Source organism: Coturnix japonica, chromosome 3 (assembly GCF_001577835.2).
Source record: "Coturnix japonica isolate 7356 chromosome 3, Coturnix japonica 2.1, whole genome shotgun sequence".
NCBI classification, from domain to species: domain Eukaryota; kingdom Metazoa; phylum Chordata; class Aves; order Galliformes; family Phasianidae; genus Coturnix; species Coturnix japonica.
The window spans coordinates 47,380,979-47,407,124 of record NC_029518.1 but is presented as its reverse complement, the minus strand read 5'-3'; the positions used below and the strand labels follow the sequence as shown (position 1 = coordinate 47,407,124).

Here is a 26,146-nt window from a genome sequence, read left to right as displayed (position 1 = left end):
CGCCGACGCAAGGAGCGGCCGAGTCGGGCGTGCAGGATGCTCCGGTCGCTCTGGAGTTTCCTCAAGCGGCACAAGAAGAAATGTCTCGTCCTCGGCACCTTTCTCGGCGGTGAGTGCCCGCGGGGCGGCGCGGCGGGGCTCTGTGGCGGCGGGGGGAGCCGCGGCCCTCGCTCCCCAACGGCCCTTCGTTCCCCGAGTGCCGCCCGGCCAGTCCGGGCCCCGCGCTCACGGGGTAACGATAGACGAGGGGCTGTGAGAGCGGCTGCTGGAGCCCTTGGGCTTCACTCAGAGCTCCGTCTGAGCCACGGGGGTACGGCCTGGTAGGCTCCTCTTTGGGAGCTATGACGAGATTAGTTCGAGCTGGGATTAGATTTAAAGGAACACCTCGGACCGGTGTCTTTGTGGCAATAAAGTGCGCGTCCGTGCGGCTGGTAGCACTGTTTTCTTCGCGGAGGTGAGTTGTTTCTCATAAGACACGGCCAAGTCTTTGCACGCTCAGTCATCAGGTCTCCATATATGTTATGCTAATCAGACAGAATTAAAGATCGCGGAGTTGCTGAAGAGCCTTTGATTTGCTTGTGCCCACAGGAACCTGTCTGAGCAGCTCAGTGTTCTGAGGGCTGCGGGCTTTCTGCTGTGTTTTGTCTCGCTCTGTTGCTTTTGATTCAGGTGAGGCCTTTGGGGAGGTGCAGTGGATGTACTTGAGACAGCTCAGCTATGGCTTCTGCACCCTTCCTGCGTGAATTCCTTGTGTGTTTTTCCACAGAGTTCTGATCGGTGCACAGTATTAGGTTAGATGGTGTTTACTGTCAAACCACTTTGCCCATTCCCTGCAGGCTTTCTGATTTCACAAGCATAAAGGAAGCTTATGTTTACCTGTTTGAGCCTCCATGTCAGCAGCCCACCATGGTAAATTAACAAGACATACTTTATCCTGCCAAACTGTAAGCTGCCAGCTGTTCCTCCTCCCCTTCAGCTGTCCTTGTGACATTGGTACATAGACAAATGGGAATAGAAAGCATGGGTTCTCCAGCTTTGGCTGGGTGTGTGGATTGATGTCTGACTAGGAAAGCAGGTATGGTAGAGCTGATGGTTCTCAGTAGTCCTGAAAGCCTGAATTCATGTCCTGTAAATGGCCCTTTGCTAGCCTGCTTTAGAAGCAGAAATATCTTTTTGCAAACGCCATGAGATTAAGTGCTCAAATTGATAGAAAGGCAACTGAAATATGTGTATTTTTCCCTTTTGTTGAGAGCGCCTCAACTTAGGAAAGACCTTACAGGAACCCATTCTTCAAGGGTCTGGTATTTTAGCAATACAAAGTAAATTGACTTAAATCTCTTGAAGTAAGGAAAGACCAGGGTTCAAGGATCAAGCCCATGAGAAGTGTTATTTAAAGCAGAGAGAAAGAGCTCGTGTGTCTCAGCTGTGAGGACATTTTGCATCTGATTGCATCACATTTTGATTGAAAGTGGCTTTTATATCAGTGCTCAGCGATCAGTGCAGGTTGTGTTAGATATTACAAAACGCTTTGCCGTCGCCATTATCTCAGTTGCTGTAGAAGAGCAAGTTCAGGATGTGTTTGTAATGTGCAGTTCTGATTTCAACAGTGAATTAATTGTTACTCAATTTCATCTGTTGCAACCTTCAGCTTGCAGAAAGAACATTTAGGTTCAGAAGTCTGTCTTCTTAAACTTGATGCCTCCTAGTTACTAGCTGCACCTATGAAGAAAGAATCATAGAATGGCCTGGGTTGGAAAGGATCACAATGATCATGTAGTTTCAACACCCCCTGCTGTGTGCAGGGTCACCAACCACCAGAGCAGGCTGCCCAGAGCCACATCCAGCCTGGAGGGGAAAAGAAGGAAAAGGCTTAGGGAGAAAGTCATTACTTAGGTGATGTGAGAAACCTCTGACTAGTTTGATATTGCTGTTGTGAATGTGTAAGAGCCTGTGGATTTTGTTAGCTATTTCCATTACTTCTATCTAGGTGGGAAGTCACTATCCAGCAGTGATAAACAGGAGCATGTTTTTCTCAGTTCTCTGACTGATAAATAACTTCTGCAGGAAATAGATATTACAGACCCCAGATATTTCATGTGTTGCAGGACAACCATTGTACGCGTTTGGCTTTGTAGACCAGTTATAGAGCAATAGGAAACGTAGTTCAAGATCCTTGCTGACGTTCCTATACCTGAGTGCCCAGGTGTCAGCGGCTGTAATCCTTCTTTGTACCACTAATCTGCTTCTGAACCTGTGTGCTTCAGAAACGCTGAACTACATCAGTGAAGGTGGAGATAAGTTTCCATAGAAATTATCCTTTAGGCAGTCTCATTATTGCCAAATTTTCTTAATACCTGGTTTTGTATGGGGCACGTGGGAAAGGTAATGTATGAAGATCCATCTGTACTTTGGCTTACGTTTTATGCATCGCATTCTTAAAGGTGAAGCTGGAGCGCACAGTATCAGCTAGTGATGGGTCAAAGTTACACCTTTGTTCGGAGGAGGAAGGAAGGAATTGAACTCCTGATGTATGACCCCGCTCAATTGCGTTGAAAGCTGGATGGCTGCGAATGCAACTTTGCACCCTCATGAGACACATGGTTTAGTTCAGAATGCCCAACTGTTAGGCAATGAGCTCCCTCCATCTTAATTGCAATGGTGCTGCTCCAGCATGTCACTAAGGGGCCTGCACGTGATTTTTCTTGTTTCCTTCTCATAGTTTAATGACTATCGTGCCACGTGCACGTGTGGGAAGAGCTTGTTTTTAAACCTAGGTGACATTTCTGCCACAAAACCTGGAGTTAAATGGTTTAGTCTCATAAAATTAAATAAATGGAAGTGATTATGATTGTTCCAAACTGGCTGGTTTGCAATTGTACATGGGGAAACACGCTGCCAGTGTGAATAACCCAATGATTCTTTTTGGTGACCATTAATATTAGGGCACAAAGTTGACAAACCTTTTGAAATAGTGATAATAGTTTTGGAGAATAAACTGAAATGTTTTAATGACCTAAAAATGGAACTGAATTCAAAATTGGAGCAGTGATGTTATTTGCTAATTGATATTAAAATCTTTGAGACCCACATATCTTCTCTCAAATCACTTTATACCTTTATGATTTTAAACCAATGGAAGGAGCTGAAAGGGGCTTTGTTCACATTTTGAAAGCGGTTTGTAATCTGAAAATCTCTCTCTAGGGGTCTATTTACTGGGAAAGTATGGGCAGAAGAAAATCAGAGAAATCCAAGAACGAGAGGCAGCTGAATACATTGCCCAAGCACGAAGGCAGTATCATTTTGAGAGTAATCAGAGGACTTGCAACATGACAGGTAAGATAAGGGAAATGTTATGTTCTTGAGAAGGGATTATTTGGGGATTTATACTACATATTGACAGGGATTAAGAAAAGTAAGAAAGGAAGGTGAATTCAAAGTCCTAAATAAGTAATAGTGTATAAATACAGTCATCATATGTCTTCTGACTACATCTGAGGAACAGAGGATGGAAGAGGTCCTAATCCTTGGTTTGAGTATACTTATCTTTTATGTAACATGTATGATTTATCAGTTCAAGACCCTTTTTTTGTATTGCCCTCAACTGCACGTCACATTGATGTGTGAAGCAGCACCCAGAATTTACTGCAGGGTTAATTCCCTTCTTCATTGTAGCACGTGAATCTCAGAGGGTAATTTGCATTTGCAAATAAGAAGTATAACTTTGTGTTAATTCCCTGCACTTGAACAACTGAGGGGTACCAAAAATGGCAGTGATTTTATCCTAGCAATCTCTGGATTTGGGGAGGACGTAAGTCTGAACACAAACCTTTCAGAGCTATTTCTGTACCACAAACTGGGCAGTGTTTTCTTCTTGAAATTCGTAGCGATTTATTAAGTGACTGCAAATGGTTTCTGTGCACTTTGTTTACTCTGAGCAATTAGTATTTCTTCATTATCTTTTTCCATTTGGTATTGACTGCTGGTATTGACTACTGCAAAGACTAAGCTTTTATCTGCCATTAATTGTACCAAGTATGTTCTGTGTGGCAGCGTGCATTTTTGCCAAGATTTTTTCATATTTTGCTTGTGGTGTTTATCGTGTTCTGTGAATGCTGTTATTTACCATTTCTTGTTTCCATCACGTAGCAGTGGATTAGACCTTGGTTGTTTTGGAAGTCAAGCATTTTCTCCCACCAGCAGCCTAACCATATTACCCTGACTCTAACAACCCTCTGCTAAATCAAATCCCTGAGCACCACATCCAAACGTCTCTTAAACACATCCAGGGATGGCGATTCAACCACCTCCCTGGGGTGTCCTCCCAGTTTTGCACGTGATGCAAATAGGACCAATGCAGTGTAGCAGTTGTCGAGTGAGAGTAGGGTATGGATTACTTATACTTTACACTGAAAACTTCTGGTTTATATTTTTGTGCTTTCTTTTAATAACAGTGCTGTCAATGCTCCCTACATTGAGGGATGCCTTAATGCATCAGTTAAATTCCGAGAGTCTCACATCTCTTCTTAAAAATAGGTAAGATTATTTCATTGTGTTAAAGATAACTTGTTTTGATAGATGTATACATTTCAAATTATGTAGTTATAATATAGAGAGTGAGCAGGATTTCTGTTCTGTGTTCCATTGAATCTCTAGTCTTAACATATTTTCAAATCATTATATAAATAGTTTGTTGTGTTAGATGTAGTTCGATAGGTGTGGCCAGCATTCTCCAAACTTGAGATAGTTATCACTTTCAGATGTTTCCGTGAGAGCCATGATTTTTGTTAAAATGTTCTGTTTAGGGGAAGATTGTGAGGCCCCATCTGGAGTACTGTGTCCGGGTGTGGAGCCCTCAGTACAAAAAAGACATGGAGATTTTGGAAAGGGTCCATAGGAGGGCCACGAAAATGATCAGGGGGCTGGAGCACCTCCCCTATGAGGACAGGCTGAGGGAGTTGGGCTTGTTCAGCCTGGAGAAGAGAAGGTTGCGGGGTGACCTCACTGCAGCCTTTCAATACCTGAAGGGAACCTACACCCAGGAGGGGAGTAAACTCTTCGAAAGGGCTGATAATAGCAGGACTAGGGGAAATGGTTTTAAGTTAAAAGAGGGAAGATTTAGGTTGGATGTTAGGGGGAAGTTCTTCACTAGGAGAGTGGTTAGGCCCTGGAACAGGCTGCCCAGGGAGGTTGTGGATGCCCCGTCCTTGGAGGTGTTAAAGGCCAGGTTGGACGGGGCCCTGGGCAACCTGGTCTAGTAAAGGTGTATGTTTGGTGGCCCTGCCAGGCAGGGGGGTTGGAACTACATGATCCTTGAGGTCCCTTCCAACCCGGGTCATTCTGTGATTCTGTGAAGATTAGATCCTCTGAGTACTTTGTCTTAAATAGAGCATCATAACTGTGTTGTTTTTATTTGGCCAAATGTTTATGTAACCTTATTGAGATCAGCTGTGATTGGTAGTGGAAGGTACCTGAAATGATTTTACAAATGGAAGTGAGTTATAAGACGTTACAGAGGCATGTCGTGCTTTAAGACAGATTTCTCCTTGTCAGAAAACACCTTTGTTTTCATTATAACTGTATGAAGAAATGACATATAAAATAAAATGCATAATAGCATACCTTAAAATATAGCCAATATCTCCTATTTGTTTTAGGAGTTGGAGCAGTTTATGGATTTTAAATCTACCTCTTCTTTCGGGAGTTGTAGATTCAAGGGTTTATAATACCTGTTTGTTTGTATTATTTAATGGCAGTGGAAAAAAATTGTCTGTGTAATTGATAAAGTGGTCAAAGTGATGGCAAAGTATGCATGCTTCAGAAAGATAAAAGCATTGTTTAATGGTTAACTGGGCCTGTGAAGAGTATGTATCTGTATTAACTAGATGACTGTAAAACCTAAGAGCAGGTTAATCTGTACTATGTGTGCTAAATATTTAAGTGTTTATCTTAGAAATCAGACAGACCAAAAGGTAAATATATTTAAACAGAAGAAAAACCCTTGAGTTTATGGCATTTATGTGGGTAAAATTCTTTTCCACGTATGGTCATGATCACTTTGTTTTAGATTAATCGAGTCAGTATTTTAAAGCCTAGTCAGACAATGGTGAATCTCATAAACAAGCAGGACAGAAATTCTGATCCTTTGCTTATTATGTACAGGTGGGTACAGAAAGCCCTACCAAACTGAGTCTGTATTAAATATATGCACAATCAAGGGCCTAGGATAGGAAAAACTACTTTGCATACAATCTGTGGGTTTTTTCTGACTGCTTAGTGTAGGAACTCAAAATTGACCATATAACTGTAAGTAATTGACAACAATAAATACTGTGTTTAAGCATTTAAATTTGAATATCTTTTCTGTGACTTCATGGTGCATTGCTTATATACTGTTTTCTTGAATGGAGTAAATCACTGTAGATGTAAATCTGATGTAATTATAACAGTTAAATGAATTTGCCTAGGAACGCTGAAGTTTTATTTAATGTGTTTATTAATTTCCAAGGAAAATATACAATGCTTGATGTTTCAATCTGTTTTTCCCAACAGGCCAGCAAACAAGTTAGAAATATGGGAGGATTTAAAGATAATAAGTAAGTGTGAATGAATAATTCCATCTACATAATATTTAGTTTAAATTTTAAAATGACTTTCATACCATTCATACCAGAATCTGACAGCACTGTTCCAGGGGACACCTTCTGGATCAATTCCTATAGTTATATGAGACTTTTGGGCACTGGAACAGGCTCCACAGTGAAGTGGTGACAACAAGAAGCCTGACTTTAAGAAGCATTTTGACAGTGCTCTCAGATCTGTAGTTTTATTTATAGGTGATCCTTTGTGAGGCTGGGAGTTTGATCTCCACGTGTCCCATCCTACTCAGAACATTCTGTGATCCTATGGTTTAAATGGGGCAATACTTGAGCAGTTGCTCTTGCACATATTAGACTCATGGTAATTTGGGGCATGTTTTATGAAAATATGTCTTGAGACAACCAATGAGAGAAATTGCTGTGTGTTTAAAAATCATCAGTACTTCTGGAATCTTGGGAACACTTGCCTGTCTTGACTCACCCTTATTTCCCTGACTTTGAAATTCATTTGTTGTCTCTCCTCAAGGTTTCACAAGAAGCATTGTAGCTGTCTATAGCACCTGTATGCTAGTAGTTCTATTGCGAGTCCAATTAAATATTATCGGCGGTTACATCTACCTAGATAATGCTGCAGTCTGCAAGAATGGCACAGTAAGTTTCTTGTTAAAGGTTGAAAATTCATATTCTTGGGAGTGAAAGAATAAGTTAGTGAGAGATAGAGAGGAGTAGCTCAGCAATATTTGAACGAGAACAAGTGTTCTTTAAGAGGGAGAGACATGAAGTGATACTGATAGTGAGGTTTGTTGTATTTTATCACAGTCTTTTAATTTAGATTATTTGTTGATAACATTGCTCAACAAAATACTAGCAATATTGAGTAGTATCTTTTGTCTGCATTTGTATTGCTTTAAGACAGCCACTTCAATCTGAGCATCAAACTTAAAATGATTTCTTTGCTTTCTTTAGTCTTTTATGTAACAGTAATATTGTGCAAATTATCCAAGATGTGTATGCAAATACATACATAAGTGCTTAGCTTTCCCTAGCTTGTACATTGATCTCCTCAGTTAAATTCTCTTGGGATTAAAGGAAAATGCTGTCTTTGAAATATTGACTGGTTGGACTGGTTGTTTTCTTTTTTTAACTGCAGAAGGCCATCTACCTAAGTATCTGTTGATGAGGTAGAAGCTTGGTTTTTGTTTATAGGTGTATCTATTGCTCAATAATAATACATTCCAGAGTAACTGAATACCTAGAGTAAGATCTGCAAATTGTTGAACAGCTCACCCAAAAATAATGCAAACTTGTATTAGTTGGTACATGCTCCTCTCTGATCACTCTTGCTGGGAGTCAAGGGACAGCACATCAAGGCAGGTCTGAAGAAAATCTTCTGTTAGGGAAGCCAAAGATGATAGAGGTCAGGTTTGCATTTTGTAAAGTCTGAAAAGGCTTTTTTGGGCAAGAGGCTCTGGAGTAGAAATGTTCCCTTTCAGTTGCTTTTCCAGTAGAGGAGTGGGTTGACAGAATCAGCTGTGAGGCACTTTGCTGGAACAGATAGACTTGGATTCCCCAAAGCTTTGTTTTTATCAAGGGATTTCTCTGGTTTCTGCTAGGGTTGAGCATAAATATCCTATTTCGGCAGGTTTAATTTTTAGGGTGGAAACTTTTATTTCCCAGTTCAACTGAGACAAGTTATAAATACAGCTGTCCTGCTGTTCCTCATAGCCCTCTTAAATTTAAGGAAAATATTGGTAGAAACACGTGATTGGAAGGATGACCACAGCAAGCTGTGAAATGCTGAAGGGGAGCTATGATTTAATTTTGAGGTCCTCTCTCATTTTTTTCTTTAAGGAAATTTTTCATCTCCATATTCTGTATTTTCCAGAACTCTGATACAGAGGAAACCTCTCCTCAGCAGATAACTACCAAGTGTAGTTATTTTCCAGACCTGCACTGAGAGTGGTCTCTGGAGTGGACTCTGTCTGCTGTAGGGTATTATAGAGATGAAGGAAAATGTTTGCTACCTGTTTGAAATGATTTTTATGTTGTATGTTGTTGTTGTTTCACTGAACTTTTTCCTTTTCCCCCACAGACACCACTGGCTCCCCCTGAGGTTCAACAGCAATATTTATCAAGTATCCAGCACCTGTTAGGAGACGGTATGATACATTTTATAAACCAGCTTCACTTACAAAATGCCCCTTTTCTCTAGACGTGAGCAAATCATTAGAATAACTTTGACACTTTTTTGTTCTAGGACTGACTGAGTTAATAACTATTGTTAAACAAGCTGTGCATAAAGTTTTTGGAAGGTAAGAGGTCCATATTTCCTAGTGGTTGGCTTTTAGTCGTTACTGTGATGACTGTTCCCACAGCAGTGAGTTTTACTAGAATTTAAAGACTAAAAATAACTGCATACTGACTTATTCCAAGACAAAGCTTTTGGTGGGCTTGGGATCCTATGTGAACATATTGTCAGTAAATAAGCACATAATTAAAACATAATTACAATGTTGACTGCAATATTAATAGCCTTTCTGCCTTTTCAGCATTTCCCTTAAGCATGCGCTGTCTCTTCTGGAGCTGGAACAGAAACTAAAAGAAATCAGGAAAGTAGTGGAACATAAAGATTCAGATCAGGTCGCACCTTATTCTCCCTTATGTCATTATCTGATGCCAGATGAAGAAAACCCCCTCGCTACCCAGGTACTTGTTTTATTTATTTCATCTAACTTTTCTGTTTATTTTGGGGAGGGAGGAGGGCATAATTGTACTCTAGTTACACTGTGGTAACTGAATCTTTGATAAAGTACCTCTTTCCTTTACACATTAAGTATCCTTCTCTTTGACCTAGGATGAGGAAAGTTGGATCTTCTTCACACTTGACTGAAAATAACTTATCAGCTTTGAACTCAGAAACACAGCCATGTTAGTGCTTTTAGCCCATGATTTATGCCGTAGCGTAGTGCTGCTTAACTTAGTCCAAAGCTGAAATGCGTTACCTTTTACTTGTGCACCAGCAAAGAGCCTGAACAATTGTAGCATCTCTGAAAGAGATGCTGTGTTGGAGAAAGTGATGGTGTACCAAAGTCTTTTTGTTCATTTGAGGTGGAAAATGAACAGGAATCAAGGTGTATCTTACCTCAATGGTAACATCTCCCCCTGTTCTCAGCTCTGGTGAGGCTGCATCTCGAGTATTGTGTTCAGTTTGGGGCTCCACACTACAAGGAAGACATCAAGGCTCTGGAACATGTCCAGAGAAGGGCAACGAAACTGGTGAGGGGTCTGGAGCACAAGTCTTATGAGGAGCAGCGCAGGGAGCTTGGATTGTTTAGCCTGGAGAAGAGGAGGCTCAGAGGAGACCTCATTGCACTTTACAACTTCCTGAAGGGAGGTTGTGATGAGGAGGGGCTTGGCCTCTTCTCCCAGGCAACAAACAGGATCCAAGGAAATGGCCACAAGTTGTACCAGAGTAGGTTTAGACTGGACATAAGAAGGAACTTTTTCTCTGAGTGGTCAGGCACTGGAATGGCTGCCCAGGGAGGTGGTGGAGTCGCTGTCCCTGGCAGTGTTCAAGAGGTGTCTGGATAGGGAGCGCTGAGATACGGTTTAGTGGTTGGTTGTAGCTACGGTAATGGGAGGACAGTTGGACTAGATGATGTTGTAGGTCCTTTCCAACCTTGTGATTCTATGATTTAAGTAATTTCCCAGGTTTTCTGATGATATTTGACTCCAGCCATATCACAGGTTGGTGAAAACTGGTTCTCAACTTGATATTATGCTGGTGTGAAGAAGAAACTGACGTTCCATTGTGTGACCCCATGCATTTATCTCTTACAGTTCAGCTAACATGCAGTGTTTATTTCAGCTGCTTGATTAATCTGGTATTTTCTGCTAGTATTTTTAAAATAAGTTTAAAAAAAAAAAAAAAAAAAGTAAAATAAAAAGCCACACTCAAAATCAGTAGCCAGCTACAAGCCACATGCACAGATTTATAAAGAATCTGATTTGCTATGGTAAGTTGTATTAAATAGGAGTCTTAATACTCATCTTGACTTAGTTCCATGACACAAAACTATTTCCACCCTTACTTTTATGATTCTTATGAATTTCTCACTAAATGGCATCTGTCTTGGTTTTTTTTCTAGGCTTGTGGACTCACAGAAAGAGACACAGCTACAATTAAATTACTTAATGAAACTAGAGATATGCTGGAAAGGTATACAGAAATTATTTGTATCAATCTACTTACAACTACAGTTTATGTAAGACAATTAGTTTTATATACAAAGTGATGAACTTTCATTTTCTAAATGTGACCATTCAGCCACTGAGCTGCATTAAATTTTTATATTCCATAATTAAAGGCCAGGATTACCAAAATTTGAGTGCTTTGAAACTCATAAGAAATATTCTTGCCTTAATAATACAATGGAGTGTTTCTAGATCTAGATCTAGCTAGATCTAGATGTTTTCTAGATCTAGCTAGATCTGTTTCTCTTCCTCACATTTTCTTAGGTATGTAGGAAAAGTACTTCCCTTTTGCCATAAATTGAGAGTAATTACATTGCATTTACTTGCTTTCTTAAAATGAACTCTAGTTTTGACTTACCAGAATTTGTTTTTAATGCGTGGATTTATGCATCCTTCTACAAGAGCTACTGCAGTTGAGGCTTCTGTAATAAACATTGAATAGGAATGAAGAGTCAAATGCCAAACTATTCTTAGAATGTAACTGCTAGAGACCTGGGGCGTTTTAACAATGAGTCCCTTTGTGCTGCTGCTTAGTAAGAAATAGGTAAGGAAAGAATGCTTTTCATTGCATATATCTTTTAGTATCTTTAGGGTAGAGTTGAGGTCGTTGACTGTTTTGCTGTGGGGAGATAGTTGGAGAGATTTGGGAACCTCAGATGCTCTTGAGTCTTGGCAGGGGTTTTGGTTTTGGAAAAAAGAATCCTAGGAATCAAAACAGCACATATTTACTTCTTCAGTCCAGACTTCAGTACGGTTTTGAGCACGTGTTTAAACAGAGGATTCAGTCAACTGCTGGACAATATGGCAGAGTTCTTCAGACCTACTGAACAGGACTTCTCTCAGAACGGCTCTGTAAATAGGTAAATGTTTTCTTTTGTTGTGGTTCTCAGTACGAGGCCAGAAGCATTACCGCATGAATTCTAAAGCAGGAAAGGAATTTTCTTGCCTACTTGAAGTTCTCATGCTAGAAATAACTTTGCTTCTTGCTTTTCAAGAATAAATATGGTCTCTTCACTTTGGTCAGTCAGAGAGCTTGGAGTGTGGCATGTTTCTCCCCAGCCAACAACCTGCTGGAATTTCCCTGCGGTGTCTTTCTCACCATCACTTGTAGATCTAAAAACAGAAACCAGAGGACTGATTCTTTCCAGTTTTTGCCAGTGCCATACAAACAGATTGCTTTTCAATTTGGGAGATGCCCCTCCAACATTCCTCTGTGCGGCCGGGAGAAATATAGCTCTGTATGTCCAAGTCTCTGCCTGTTAATTACAAAAGTTCCCAGGGAAGTGGGGCCTAACTGTGGTTCTCCAAATATGTGTAACATACAGAGCTTTAGGTTCTTGACTGGTATGCTGGAAAAAATGCAAACATTTGGGATCTTCTCCTCCTTTCTAAAAGACCTTTAAAAAAAAAAAACAGCTTTTATTCTGAGGTTATCTTGGTTTTAGAACACTTCAGTGTGTTAGAAATCTGAAAGCCGAGTTCAAATCCTAGAAATATAATTCCTAAAATATTAAAGTGAATACTTTGAATTATAACTTCATATGTTTGTTTTAATAACTTGTGGCTCTTAAGTAGTAATGTTTGTATAGAACTGTATGCTATTTACACTGCTTAAAATATCCCAAAGAGTTTAGCTTGGCTGTCTCTCCTCAGCTTGGTTAAGAGTTGAAGGGATTGAGATTGTAGAGGGACACTTCTAGCAACTACTTTACATATACATGCAGACAAATACTGTAGCTAAAACATTCATTTTGCATGAGAAGCAGTTGCAAAACTGTAATAGGATGACCAATAGATAACATTTTCTTTGGTAGTTCTGTATTAAACAAGAAACTTAACAGGGACAAACCTTCACCTTGTATATTCCAGTTTGTGGTCTATGCAAAACTAACTTCTTCCAACTCTTTATTTTTGAAGTAGTAATTATTTAGGTTAGTAATAATCACAGTTGACTTGTCTTACAAATATCCAAGCAAGTCTACGTCAATATTTTTTATTCTTTTCCAGTCTTTCCAGCGTCAGTCTGCCTTTAGCCAAGATAATTCCAATAATAAATGGACAGATCCATTCAGTATGCAGCGAAACACCCAGTCATTTTGTTCAGGTAAGAATCCTGCTTTATTTAAATAAAGAAGAAATGTTGAGACGTTTGTTTCTTCTTAATAAAGTACCTTATGTTGTTAAACTTCAGTGGCATAAAGAAGTAGGAATAAGTAACAAGTAACATAACTTGAACTTTGTGTAGAGCTGTACTTTCCAGAAAAAGGCTTCTTTTTCTCCTGTAATCCCTTCCCTTAATGGAACAATGCAGAAGCAGGAAAAAGTCTCAGCTTGGGTTGTATTTGGAGTTCTGTTCAGGAATATTGTGCAGGTTTGAGTTGGATTTCAGGAGGAGCGCCAGGTGCTTTTCTCACCATCAGTACAATTACGTCCTGCAGTAAAACCAGCAGAGCGGTGGCTGCAGTTTTGATTAAGCAAATGTATTCCTCAAATTTCTTCCAGGACTTACTGATGATGGAACAAATGAAAGATTTTGCTGCTAATGTTTACGAAGCTTTTAGTACCCCTCAGCAACTAGAGAAATGAACTGCGCATTAATAGGAATATATCACGTATTTATAATGCATCTTTGTGACTACTGATGAGATGGGGGTTAATTTGATAATGGTGTGGGAGCAGTAGAGCTGCAGGAAGAACATACTGAAAAAACCGGGAGTGAGCCCATAGCTGTTCCATCTATTCTATTTCAAATGCCCATCAAAATATTCTTGTCGAAAGAATCACTGTATGTAAAGAATTTTCTATTAAAAAGTTGTTAAACTCTTGCATAATTTGATTATTTTTTTATTGCATAATTTGAAAGGCATCTTGTGGCAATGCTACTAGAAGTTATTAAAACAAACTAACTTGGTGGCCTGGGGTGCGTATGGTTTGGGTAAAACATTAACGGTTGTGATGGAAGAATAACAGAACCAAGTAAGGCTTCTCTGTTCGTCCCTCACGTTTTTCTTTTGTTGTAAAAGGCTTCTTTCCTTGACTTCACAAATGCTCCAAAGAGCTGCTCATTCTTCAAAAAGCCTTTGCCAACTGCAGCCAACTGCTGCCTCTTGAACAGGTTGGGGGTGCTCTCTTTGTTACTTACAGAATGTGGATTTTTAGACATTCTTGTTTATGCTGTTCAGACAGCTACATTGTACACATTAACTTGTAAATATTTTATCTTAATTTGTATTAATTTGGAGCCCAATTGTCTGTATTGTAATAAAATATTTTAATGTAAAACTTTTGTGTGTGATAATATTACCTAGCAGAAAAAGCAATAGCTCATTTGGCCTGTCACTTAAAAGCCTAATAGGGCTGAAAAGGAGAATAAATTTAACTTACACAGTAATAGTTTTGCATTTATTACCAACACTCAGGAAGAAGTAAGCCTTTGGTTTCTACATTGAAAATATTCCTGTATTGTGTTGTCTTTCATCTCCTCCTTTATGCAAATCTCCCATGCAGGGCTACGGTTATTAGTCCTGATACGTGCTGAGTTTGGGAATTTGTCAAATTGGACCCAATCCAACTCCTGCTTAAAATGTTGTCTTCTTGCCACAGCTGAGCAGCCTTAGCAACAGCTCTTTAAAATAGAAAAAAAATAGAAGTTGCTGAAATAAATATGGGTTTTGTTGTTGTTAACAGTCCATATTCCCAATGAAGGCACCCTAGTAACTGTAAAAATAATGGATGTAAACAAGAGCCAGACTTAACCTTATCACATAATAAAAACATGGGGAAAAAAGCAAATTCTCAGAATTCATAGCTCTGTTAAATTAGTGATTCTCATTATCTCATCATTAGAAATTATAATGTACACACGTATTGCCTCCATACATTCATGATAAATTGCCAGTTGTTATGAGGCATCTGGATGAGGAGCTCTGAGATATGGTTTAGTGGTTTGCTATAGCTACGATAATGGGAGGGATGGTCAGACTGGATGATCTTGTAGGTCCTTTCCAACCTTGTGATTCTATAATTCTATGAGATTGTTCCTGCAGATGCAGTATCCACCTCAGCTGAAGCTGCCAGCTGTAGCAAACAACTGGTAAGTTCATTCTTTTAAGGCTTATATTTATATATATATATATATAATTTTTTTTTTACAATTCAGTTTTGTGGAAGTAAGGTATCTTGCACTGAAATATATAACTTTTATTCACAGTTGTCTGACCTGTTGAGCATGGGCTAGCACTGTTCCTTCTACTGGCCATTTTCACTTAACTTGCCAAGAAAGAGGCTAAAAAAAGTGAAGAAGTCAAGGTAAAGGCTCAGTTATTCACACAAGTTCAGAGAAACAATTTGTACAGCAGAGATGTAAGTAATGAGATTTTGTATGAGGTTCATTTAATTCCATCTTGTTCAACAGTCTTTCAAAAAAAAAAAAAAAAAAAAGCAGATGTTTTACAGTCAGGCAATAGTTAGAAGCTGGGCAGGAAGAAAAAAGCCCAACAGTGTAACTTCTGTACAACACAGGGCTCCAGCATATGGCTTAGTTTACATCAGTCAGTTGCAAGGTCCAGCCCCACTGACACGGCAATTGCTTCAGAGTTAATTGAGGTAGAGCTACTGCAATTCCCTTTTCTCCCAGTGCAACCCATTTCAGCGGTTCCTTGTAGCCAACCAACTTCACCTGAAATTGAAACCAATGGTAAAATTAGAGCAATGCATTTCTGAATGCATATAATTGCATAATCAATAAAGGAACCATTCTTCCATAGCTACTACTGTTCTGACCACTGTATATCCAAGGTCATATAGAGTTACATATGGAGTTGTTATTGTGTCCCTAGGCATCTAAAACCTTTGCATGCATCACAATATCATAAAGATGGGTATATATCATAAAGATTATCCTGGGGTAGAGGCTATGGTGGAAAGAGAAGAGGTGGTGCAGATGTTTCCCTGCTACTTTGTCTCCTCTTAGGACCCTCAGTTTGAAAGCTAAAATGTATCCCACCAACAATTTAGCATTAACTTTGATAAGAAACATCCCAGTGGGAAGATTATGACAAGGAAGAACCAGAAATGACAAGGAAGACCCTTGTCAGAGGGTCTAACCCTTCTAACCCTTGTTAGAAGTACTCTATCCTAAAAGTTGCATATTCCCAAAGGAGCCAGAAACTAAAATAAACATGGATAGAACACAACAAATACTAGAAATGTTTTCCATACACCTTCAGATTATGTTCAGTTCTTGCGTTACATGTTACAAACCTCACTGTTCTAAAGAGGGAAGCAAGCAGTGTCTTCTTACCTCTGTTTCTGCAAGCCTGGCCTGTGGCTCACCGAGTTCCAGAATCCCAGAGTTTGGCCAGTTAAAGAAGATGGCATTAACTTTGCCTTCCTTTGGTCTGAACGTGTACCTGGATGGAAATGGGGAGCAGAGACATGTCAGTCAGTCTTTCCCTGTAAATTTTCTGGAGCAGTATAAATCACGCTCTCAAGACTAGAAAAGAACTAATAAGAAAAGTTAGCACTGCGTTTTCAAATGCATAACCTTCATTTCATGAAATCAGTGCCCTTTCTCAAAGCACTATTAAATAGAGGTAATGTACATGAACAATCAACTGAACGTGGAGGTAAACATCTGCAGTAAGTTCAGCAAGCATGTAACAACTGCTACCCTGTCATGTAAGAACGAGGATTTTGGTGGGTAGGGGAAACTGTTAACAGATAATTATGGGTAACATTCAGAGAAATGCAATTCACATATCTGGAAACATACAGGCATTACACTGAAAAACTTAATAGGAGCACCTGGAACTATAAATCTTCTACCTTGCACAGTTAATTTTTTAAACACTGATTTATAGCAAACATTATCTCGGAGAACAATTTTTTCTTGACAGCCAACTGCTCCATCTACGTTTTATCGCTGGAAATCCTGCAGCATTCATCTGAAACATTTCTCCCACCTTGTTTCATTGTCATTACAGTCTTTTGTTGTTCTCAGAAGTGTTTTTACTCAACAGTCAGCAGTTTCAAGGCCTCAGCCAGATGGCCAGATCTTCATTGGAGCAGGAGTTAAACAAAACCCAGTAATGCAGAGAAGTGGCTGAGACCAAAAACCCAATGGATTGTTATGGAATTATAGCAGCAAAAGGGCACTAAAGCAGAGCAGAGTTCAGAGGCTGGCTGAATTCACTGACCAAACAACTGCTAATACCCTCATTTTTAAAGCTAAAAAGGCACAAAAATGCAAAATACATTCCTAGTTTCTTCTCTTCCCTTTACCTCTAAAGAGCAACACTAAGATTCCTACTGGATAGATAAGTACTTTGTAGCAGTTTTGTGTTTCTGGATGTTTTTTGTTTGCTTATAGTTTCTGCTGCCAGTTGTGCTCAGAACAACTGAACTCTTGCAACCTTCCCTTCAGCCTTAACACCATCGTGGAACTACATTCTCTGACACGCACTGTCTGTCTGCATCCTTAGACACACTTCCACGTGCAGTCTCTTAAATTGACAGAAGGGTTCATTTCTTCAGAGCAGGCTGGCGATTTCTGCAGTATCAAAAGCCTTAAGAATTTAAAAATTAAGATTTTAAATGTTAAATCTTCTACAGGTTTACACCACCTGTTTTGGTTCAGTGATCTTACCACACTTCTGGCGTGACCGTGTCATTCTGTGCTCTCCACGGTTTCGTTCCATAGATGGCTTCTCCATTGACTTTCAGCCAAGCACCCATTTGCCTCAGGCGTTCCTCAAAGATAGCGGTGATGCGGCCATCGTGAGTGGGCCCAATATTCATCAGGAGATTTCCTCCACATGACACCGTTTCTACAAGTTGCTGAATGTTTAACACACAGAACAACAGTCATGATTAATGGAATTATTACAGTATCACAGTCTCGTGCGGGTTGGAAGGGACCTTAGAGATCATCGAGTCCAACCCCCCGGGATTCGAGCCTCCTGTGTAGCAGAGCGGCACTTCTACCACTTGCGCCACAGGGGGGATTCAAACCTGGGCCCTCCAGTGTTGCAACGCGGCATTCCTACCACTGTGCCACCGGGGCACACTAATTATGTATTGAAGTTCTTACTAAAGCCTGGTACGTGGTTTCAGAATGATGGACCAGACAAGTTAGTGCAACTTCAGATTCTGGAGGTTCAATATTCCAACAATCAATGTAAAATTTAAGCTCCCATAAAACAAAAGCTCCTCTGTCACTTTGCATGGCAGAAAATATCCGAAAATGCATTTTCACATCAATACATCTGACTGACTGTATGTTAGAGAGCCAGATCCAACTTCTTTTTGAAATTTCAACTTCTGCTTGTTATTTCACAAGAGATTTCCCAGCAGAACACTTACAGGATTGTTTTTCTGCATGAGAAGGGTGAGCAGATGCCACTTCATTTTTAGTGACGCTGGGAAAGCAATGTTTTCCCCATTTTATGGGCACATCTCTAAAATACCATGAAGCTTTAGATGTTTAGTGCACAGTTTTCATAAAATATGCAGAAGAAAATGAAGCGGTTTTAATAATTGATGTAGCAAAGAATAAGTCTTGTCTCTAAGGGTACTATTAGTATCTCCCACATATTCCTCCTTTTTTAAGTGGAGCCAGTGACAGAGCGGGCGTTCATTTGTATGATTTATTCATCATAGTCATAGACCTCAGTGCCCACAAAAGTCACACAGTGCATTTCTGTAACACGCAGTGTACAGAGTGAGAACCAAAGGAAATGTTCCTACTGTAGGAAGAGTGGGATGGAAGAGGTTGGAATTCACAAGAGAATGGAAGATTGAATCAGCAAGAAGAAAAAAGAAAAAAAAAATCCTATATCTAATCTAGATTTTCAAAGGGTTCAGTCATCACATTTACTAGGCCTACAGAATCAATCCACAGAGGAACTTACAGAAAAAGAGGTAAAACACATTAAGGAAATTGTCTTTTAGCTCAGCCTCTGAGATGACATGTTCTGGCATCAAGAGTCTGCACTAATGCCATATTGTGAACTTGACAATTGGCGAACAGGCTGATGATTGTTCTAGAGAGTCCATGAAGCATCTGTGTTCCCATCCACACTGCCCTCCAGAGATCACAGGCTGAGACTCTGGAGTCTGAGGAACAGACAGCTGGAGATAAACTACTGAATGAATTAAAAGCAGCTCCTCTGAAGAGAGATTGCTTCAATTTGAAATTATCTTTTGCAGGGACAATACAAAGAACAGACGCGGATTAAGCAAAAACAACCTAGTAGCTGAATTTCATAATTAAATGCATTTTATCTCAAAGATGAGACTACGATCATTCAGTTTTCATAAGCTTACAATCATTTTCCCTTTTTTGTAATATCTTAGACTAGCAAATGGAATCAGTGTTTTATTAACTCAGGCTATCTGCATTTGCTCGTGTTTATCTGTATGCCTGTCATACAAGTGCCTTTTCTTTTAAATATTAAATGGAATGAAAGTTTCTCACAGCTAACTGAAGGAGTATTAACTTATAAAGTGTTCTGAGCTACAAGGGGGAAAAAATACACAGCCTTCAAGCAAGAGCCTCCGTGAAACTACAACTGTTTGCTTCTGCTCAACTCAAAAGCATAGTAACCAGAAAAGCAATCATACAGATGAGTCTTTGACTAGTTACTCACAGAGGAAATAGCTTCTAAGAAGCTGAATGAATTTTTCCAAGATGACACTTCTCACAGTATTTTCACAGAATCACAGAATTATCAAGGCTTGAAAAGACCTAGAAGATCATCTAAGTCCAACCATCACCAATACTTCCCAGCTAAATCATATTCCTCAACACAACATCCAAAAGTTTCTTGAACACTCCCATGGTCGGTGACTCCACCACCTCCCTGGGCAGTGCATTCCAATGCCTGACTACCCTTTCCAAGAAGTAATACTTCCTAATGTTCAGCCTGAATCTCCCCTGGCGCAGCTTAAAACCATTCCCTCTAGTTCTATCATCGATTACATGAGAGAAGAGGCCAACCCCCAGCTCACTACAACCTCCCTTCAGGAAGTTTCCATAAAAGTAATATAATAACCAGGAGTTGCAGGCATTCCCTTTGTCCCACTGTACCTTCACCAAGTCCTCAATTGTCAAGTAATCTTCAAGATACGCGTTCCTCCTGTACCCCCATGACCTCTTGTCAATAGTCATGCAGTTCTCCCACTTGTGAGGCAGCAGGTGTCCTGGGTTGTACCGGTCACTACAAGTGTAGAAGCCACCATGTTTACAGATGCTGCCCACTCCCCAGCGGTCATTGGTCACCACTGTGTCCCGAACTGGACTGGAAACAAAGAAATTGTATGTTTATGATTTTAATTCTAGACATTACAGTCAGAACCAATGTAATCCCTCCCCCTCACCTCCTGTACAGACCTCCCAGAAAGTAACATTTAGGATGACTTCTGTACTACTGCAATTAGATTAAGTGCCATTTCAGGAACCCAGTTCTTAGGGAAATATGCTGCAGCCTTTCACAGGAGTGCAGCCAGAAAGCGTACGCTTCACAGCCACCACCCAATGGTCAGTCTGTGATGACAACGCACCTCTGTTCTTAAATCATCTTGCTATCTTGTTTGCCCATGCATTAGGTAACACTTAAGAAAATTAAGTAGAATAATCATTGCCACCCTAACTGATGAATTTGCAAACAAGGTTAAATAAATATGAAAGAGTCTAAAACAAGCTTCAATAGTTTTAGGTAGGACCTGGATTATTGGCACATTATATGTCAGGTAAATAAGACTTAGCTAATTCCCCATAAGTGGAGGTAATAAGTTCCACAAAATGTACAGAAGGAGACAAACCAGATAACAGAATTTGAGATTAGGAGCTAAAGTAGCATCATGATACACCTGTCATTATACAGCCAAGCTAGAAAACCAGTGCTGTTCCAGTAAGTGTCTGGTGCATTTCCATCCCCATCAGACCAAACTATTTCTGGTTGGTACTTGTTCACAATTTCATAGAGTTCTGGTAATGATTTACTGGTTGGAAACTTTCTTGTCTCGAAGACGTTGGTGGCATCCTCAAGGAAGAGAGGATTAAACCATTCAAACAGGGAGTGATATAAACCAAAACGCAGGTCAGTTCTGTTTCTAACAGATGTTTCCAGTTCAGCCACAAGATCTCGCTTTGGTCCCACATCGACAGCGTTCCAGTTCCAAGAATACTTGGACCCCCACAAAGTAAAGCCTGAAAAGAGAAAAATTACAAGCTAAGAAAGGAAAGCAGCAGAGGGGAAACATCATGGTTCTACTTTGCAAGTGTACTGCAAGGAAACTGCATGTTCAAAGGACAACAAAGCTGGTGAGGGGTCTGGAGCACAGGCCTTATAAGGAGTAGCTGAAGGAACTGGGAGTGTTCAGTTTGGAGGAGGCTCAGGGGAGACCTCATTGCTCTCTATAACTTCCTGAAGGGAGGTTGTAGCGAGCTGGGGGGCGGCCTCTTCTCTTGTGTAACTGGTGATAGGACTAGAGGGAATGGCTTCAAGCTGCGCCGGGGGAGGTTCAGGCTGGACATTAGGAAACACTACTTCTCTGAAAGAGTGGTCAGGGAGTGGAATGGGTCTCCCAGGGAGGTGGTGGAGTCACTGACCCTGGGGGTGTCCAAGGAACATTTGGATGTTGTGTTGAAGAACATGGTCTAGTTAGAACTACTGGTGATAGGTGAATGGTTGGACTGGATCATCTTGTAGGTCAATTCTAACCTTGGTGATTCCGTGCCCTTTTTCTTTACTTTTCTCTGCTAAGCATCTTGACTCTTGGAACATATTGCTAAATTCCCTGGAGAAACCTCCAAGCCAGTTAACTGCCAGTTTAGAGCAGCCATCTATAGACAGAACAGCACAACACTGACTTTGTGGTTCCTTGAGCAATATATTACACAACAATCAGAAATAAACCCAGCTGCTGCTGGAAGCTCAGCTGCCCCCACCACTGCAAGTTTTGTGACCATAGCTTTTGTGCAAGAGTCAGGAAAACGCCAGCACATTTTAACTCTTTGACTGGGTTGGGGCAGGTAATTCTGTGTCATTTCTCTGCCTTTCTCTTAGCAGGCAGGAAAGTCACATGGGCATTCCTTCAGTTGACAAAAACACAACAGTTTCTGACATTCAGAACCCTCCTGCTTACCTTCGTGATGTTTTGAAGTTAAAACAACATATTTTGCACCTGAAGCCTTCAGAATATCTGCCCACTGGTTAGGATCAAAGAACTCTGCTGTAAACAGTGGCCCAAAATCTTCATAACTGAACCCAGGTGGGTAATTTGCCTTCATAAATTTCACATAGGGCTCTCTCTTTTCCTTCTGCCAGTACCACCTGTAAAATACAGATCAAAACCATATATTCTGGTGTGTTTTTTAGACAAAGATCACTGAAACCATTAGCTCCTATTTGAGGTCACACTGAGAAGCACAAGCACCAGATGCATGTGATACAGATCGCCAGATAAAATTGCTGCAGAACATAACAACATTAATAAGTAAAAGCTTCCTTTTCTCTGTCCTTCCCCCATGCTCTTCTTCCAGTTGCTCCACTTTGGAAAGGTTCCAGGATTTCACTTTTTTAAGTCAATGCCATTGCTCCAATTGCCCCAGCCCAGTGAGACCAAAGAGCTGCTCTGGCCTCACCCTCATCATGAGCAGAGAACATAGGAGGACAATGCAGCACTGTTTTCTTCCTGCCCCACCTCTCCCCTCCCTAAAAATGAAAGAGGAACTCCAGATACAGCATGTGACATCAAGCCTTACTGCTGGAGGCCTTCTAGCAATCTATGTGGCTGCTGGGTGAGAGGCCTGAACAAAACCGAGCCTCAGTAAATGGAGCACATAGTAAGGACTGCAGATACCCTTATATGCAACTCTGAGAAGCACAGGATGACTATTGCCTTCAGTAAACAGCAGTTTGCTAACATTCATGTCAACTTGCTTTATGAACAGAACTGCTGTTCACCTCCACACCCACAGTGTGACTTAGAAAGAAACTGCACCCCAGGCAGCAAGCACACAGCGGACCAAAGGCTCGAACTAAAGGGATTTGAAGGCGCTGAGCCTGAGGCTAAAGCGGAACGCACTCCTTAATGAAAGTGGTGAGGAGCGAAGAAAGGCACCGTGAGCAGCACGAAGGCAAACAAGCACCAGTCAAGGGGAGCTCTGGGCTGCCCGCAGCCCACTGCGGCACCTCGGCTGCCTCCTGCCGCTCCTCCATCTCTCTGGCAAAGCTCGCATAAAACCGCACGGCTTCCAGCCCGGCTCGCCCCACTAACCGGGCCGCCCCCTCCCTCCGTGTCCGGCGGGCGACAGGCGAGGCGGCAGCTCACCAGAACCACTCGCTGCCGAAGCTGGGTACCGCGAACACGCCCCAGTGGATGAAGACGCCGAACTTGGCCTCGTCAAACCAGGTGGGCAGCGGACGGGCATCTAGCGAGGCCCAGGTGGGCTCGTAGCGGGGCTGCCCACCCAGCAGCCCCGGCAGGGCCAGCACCAGCAGCGCGGGCCGCAGCGAGCCCGACATGGCGGCGGGTGGGGGCCGGAGCGAGGCGGGGCCGGGGGCGGGGGCTGCTGCCCTAAGGCCGTGCCTCGATGGGTGTAAGATACAGCCTGGTAAAAAACACGGTATCATTTTGTTACTGGTAGGCTGCCCACGTTGCTCCAATTTGCAAATAAACTTTGATGTCGAGCATAGGAGCCCTTCATTATTTCTTCCTTTTGCCTCTCCCTGCTTCTGCCTTTCATCCAATGCTGACCTGCTTTCTCTGCATCTTCACTCACCTTCGTTTATCCTGATGTCCCTTTGCATCTCAGCAGGAGCTCCTCAGCACCTTTGACCTCTTGCTGCTGTAACTATTCTGGTTTATCTTTGGTTTTCCTCATTCTGCGACTTTTCTTTTTGATGGCTGCTGCCACCAAAGGACGGCAGAGCCGAGCAGCCCCTTCACAGGGGAGCTCTGAAGTAAGCTCTGATTCTTTACAGTACGCCATAGTTAGAGCTGCTCTGTGACTCTCAGTGCTTTGAAGGAAAAATGATGTGAGGAAAGCTCCAGCGTCTCAGCCAAAGCCCAGCAATGTAGGTGAGATGTGCAGCAGGAAGTGAGCAGTTTGCTTAATGACCTTTCTCACGTGCTTTCAATAAAGAGGAGGGGGAAAAGGAAACAAAAACAGCTAAGAAGCAGTTTGGTAAATAGAAGTCGAGAGTACACACATTCAGTTAAGGCTTAGACTGGTTTAGAAACTGCCACCAGCCCACACGTGCACAGCTGATGCCGTCTCCAGGGATAGGAAAGGCCCCCAGCACATCTGTGAGCTGTAAAGGTCAATTATAACAAAAGGCACACGATGGGATTTGGTGCAAAACTTAACTTGGGACTGGCTCCTGTGACTTGGCAGAAAACTTTCTGATCAGGGGAACGCAGTGCCTGTGCGATGCTGGGCTAACCTGTCTGCGAGCATCCGGCAAAACAAAACGAAACCACGGAGTTTGGCTTTGCAGCTCCCGGGGGCTGCGGAGGGAAGGATGGATGGGGTGCGGGGTTTCCTGGATGCCCACAGTCCCCATCGCCCTCCCAGCGGGGCGGCCCCGCGTCGGGGCGGTCAAAGCGGAGGGGCGGCTCTTCCTCCGCAAACTTTCCCTCCCTCTCTCTCGGGGCTCTCCCTCCCTCCCTCGACTCCCCGATGGCGGAGGCACCGCTCCCCTCCTGGCCGTTGCCCGGCCCCCGCGGCCGCTCCCAGAGCGACATCTCCTCCTTCTCCTCATCCCGCAGGAGCTGCCGGCTCCGCTCCGGCGTGGGGGGCTCAGGTAAGGGGGTGCGGGGGAAGAGGAGCTCGCAGAGCTTCCTGAGCTGGGCTGGGGGCTTCGGGAAGGGGCATCCCGCTCACGAGCTGAGTTAACAGGTGGGGCGAAGCGGTGCTCTCCTGAAGGAGTTAACCCTGCATCGCACGCGGGATGCTTCGGGTTGGGAGCAGTCCCAAAGTAGGATTCACTGCGGTGTGCAGAACAACTCTGCTCTGTAAAGGAGAGGAAGCGAGGACATGAGTTTGCAGTGCGGCCGACTGAAAGTGGCCAAAGTGAAACAAATACATGCTTGGATGAGGCTGCTCTTCACTCAGGCTGTTTTCTGAAGTTAGATATTAAGGAACATGAAATTCTGGTGTCTGTGCTGCTGTGCACTTCTTAGAAACATGGGTTTGTGTGGCTGCAAATCAGTTCTGCTCCACTGACTAAGGTGACGGGGCACACATGTCCTCAGTCATGCAGGTGTTCTGGATGCACCCATACGATGCTACACAGAGGTGACCGTGAGCCCCAGCAGCACCAGGAACTGTGTCTGAGTGAGGCACAGCACCTCAAAGAGCACAGAGACCTCCTGTGCCCCAGCACCATCAGGGCAGCATGGCGCATGGTTGGGTCTGAAGTGGAGCGCAAATGAAAAGAAGCCTATGCGCCATTTCCCACATCTTTTTCTGCTTTACATTTTTCTGCGTCTACTTGTAAGGTCTATTCAAGCATATCTGGGGCTTGGAGAGGGAGGAAGTGCCAGTGGTATGATTGAACTAGAAAGGACTGCTTCTAGGTGTAAGATGTATTGTGCAGTGTGAATGAACAACACCCTACAACTCCTTGTGTGCGCAAGATGTCCGCCACTGTGGTGATCCTGCTGTGACCAGGTCAGGACATGGCGGAGTCTACGTCAAAGTGTGGTGGTTATCAACTTAACTGTCAAGACTCAACAAGCAATGAGCTGGATGCAGTATATGAGAACAGCAAATCAAGTGGAGATAAAATAGTGTTCTTTTTCCAGAGATACCTTGTTATTTATTTGTTGTTTCTCCAATAGATAATGTAGGCCTCCTTTTTGCCTCGCTTGGTTTTTTCTTATTTTAATTGTGAGGATGTACTTCCTGCCGGCAAATGTCAAATGTTGCTTTCTCTGGTTTTTATTTTGTTGAAATCATTTCTTTCGTCCCATATCCTCCCGGTTGCTGCTTCCCATGTTTTGTTCCAGCTGCTCATCGGACACAACAAAAATGTTTGCATGCTGACACACAGCTGTTGATTCCCCCTTTAAAACGAAAAGCAAGCATTAAAGATTGAAAGCTGTTTAATTTTTAACACGGTGGTTCAGAGATGCCATTAAAATAACCTCTCTCATTCCCCCACTAACCTGGGGAGCAACCATAATGGGGACAGAAATGTGAAGCACTTAAGGGAACTGTATAAGCCTTATTAATATTTTTTGCTCCTACCTCTTTGCCTGTGCCACCTGACTCATTTGAAATAGGC

General features: G+C 42.1%; 3 protein-coding genes across 8 annotated transcripts in view; 2 read left to right on the top strand and 1 right to left on the bottom strand.

Moving 5' to 3' along the window:
- Window position 1: 1 nt before the first annotated feature.
- Window positions 2-17,575, top strand: PEX3 (peroxisomal biogenesis factor 3). Of its 3 annotated transcripts, none has more exons than XM_015858279.2 (13): window positions 2-109; window positions 3,202-3,333; window positions 4,452-4,533; window positions 6,550-6,593; window positions 7,123-7,247; window positions 8,689-8,755; window positions 8,854-8,908; window positions 9,146-9,302; window positions 10,745-10,815; window positions 11,588-11,710; window positions 12,858-12,954; window positions 14,897-14,943; window positions 17,463-17,575. In XM_015858279.2, exons 1-13 carry the CDS (start codon window positions 37-39, stop codon window positions 17,488-17,490), a joined length of 1,101 nt encoding a protein of 366 aa, XP_015713765.1. In that variant the 5' UTR covers window positions 2-36; the 3' UTR covers window positions 17,491-17,575. The 3 variants fall into 3 exon arrangements, with proteins under 3 accessions (XP_015713765.1, XP_015713766.1, XP_015713764.1); XM_015858280.2 differs by lacking the exon at window positions 17,463-17,575 and adding an exon at window positions 15,061-15,290; XM_015858278.2 differs by lacking the exons at window positions 14,897-14,943; window positions 17,463-17,575 and adding an exon at window positions 13,353-14,132.
- On the bottom strand, window positions 15,154-23,415 carry FUCA2 (alpha-L-fucosidase 2). Of its 2 annotated transcripts, none has more exons than XM_015858276.2 (7): window positions 23,187-23,415; window positions 21,999-22,186; window positions 20,721-21,060; window positions 19,939-20,149; window positions 17,497-17,687; window positions 16,153-16,261; window positions 15,154-15,528 (listed from the first exon to the last, which is right to left on the bottom strand). In XM_015858276.2, the coding sequence occupies exons 1-7, from the start codon at window positions 23,378-23,380 to the stop codon at window positions 15,388-15,390; spliced, it is 1,374 nt and encodes a 457-aa protein (XP_015713762.1). In that variant the 5' UTR covers window positions 23,381-23,415; the 3' UTR covers window positions 15,154-15,387. The 2 variants fall into 2 exon arrangements, with proteins under 2 accessions (XP_015713762.1, XP_015713763.1); XM_015858277.2 differs by having other exon boundaries at window positions 23,133-23,237.
- A 1,107-nt stretch (window positions 23,416-24,522) lies between these two features.
- The window catches only part of PHACTR2 (phosphatase and actin regulator 2), a 110,818-nt gene continuing 109,194 nt past the window's right edge, over window positions 24,523-26,146 (top strand). For all 3 annotated transcript variants that reach the window (XM_015858286.2, XM_015858288.2, XM_015858285.2), the window contains exon 1: window positions 24,523-24,661. In XM_015858286.2, coding sequence (XP_015713772.1) covers window positions 24,538-24,661 — 124 coding nt within the window. In that variant the 5' untranslated portion in view covers window positions 24,523-24,537. The remainder of the gene's footprint in view (window positions 24,662-26,146) is intronic.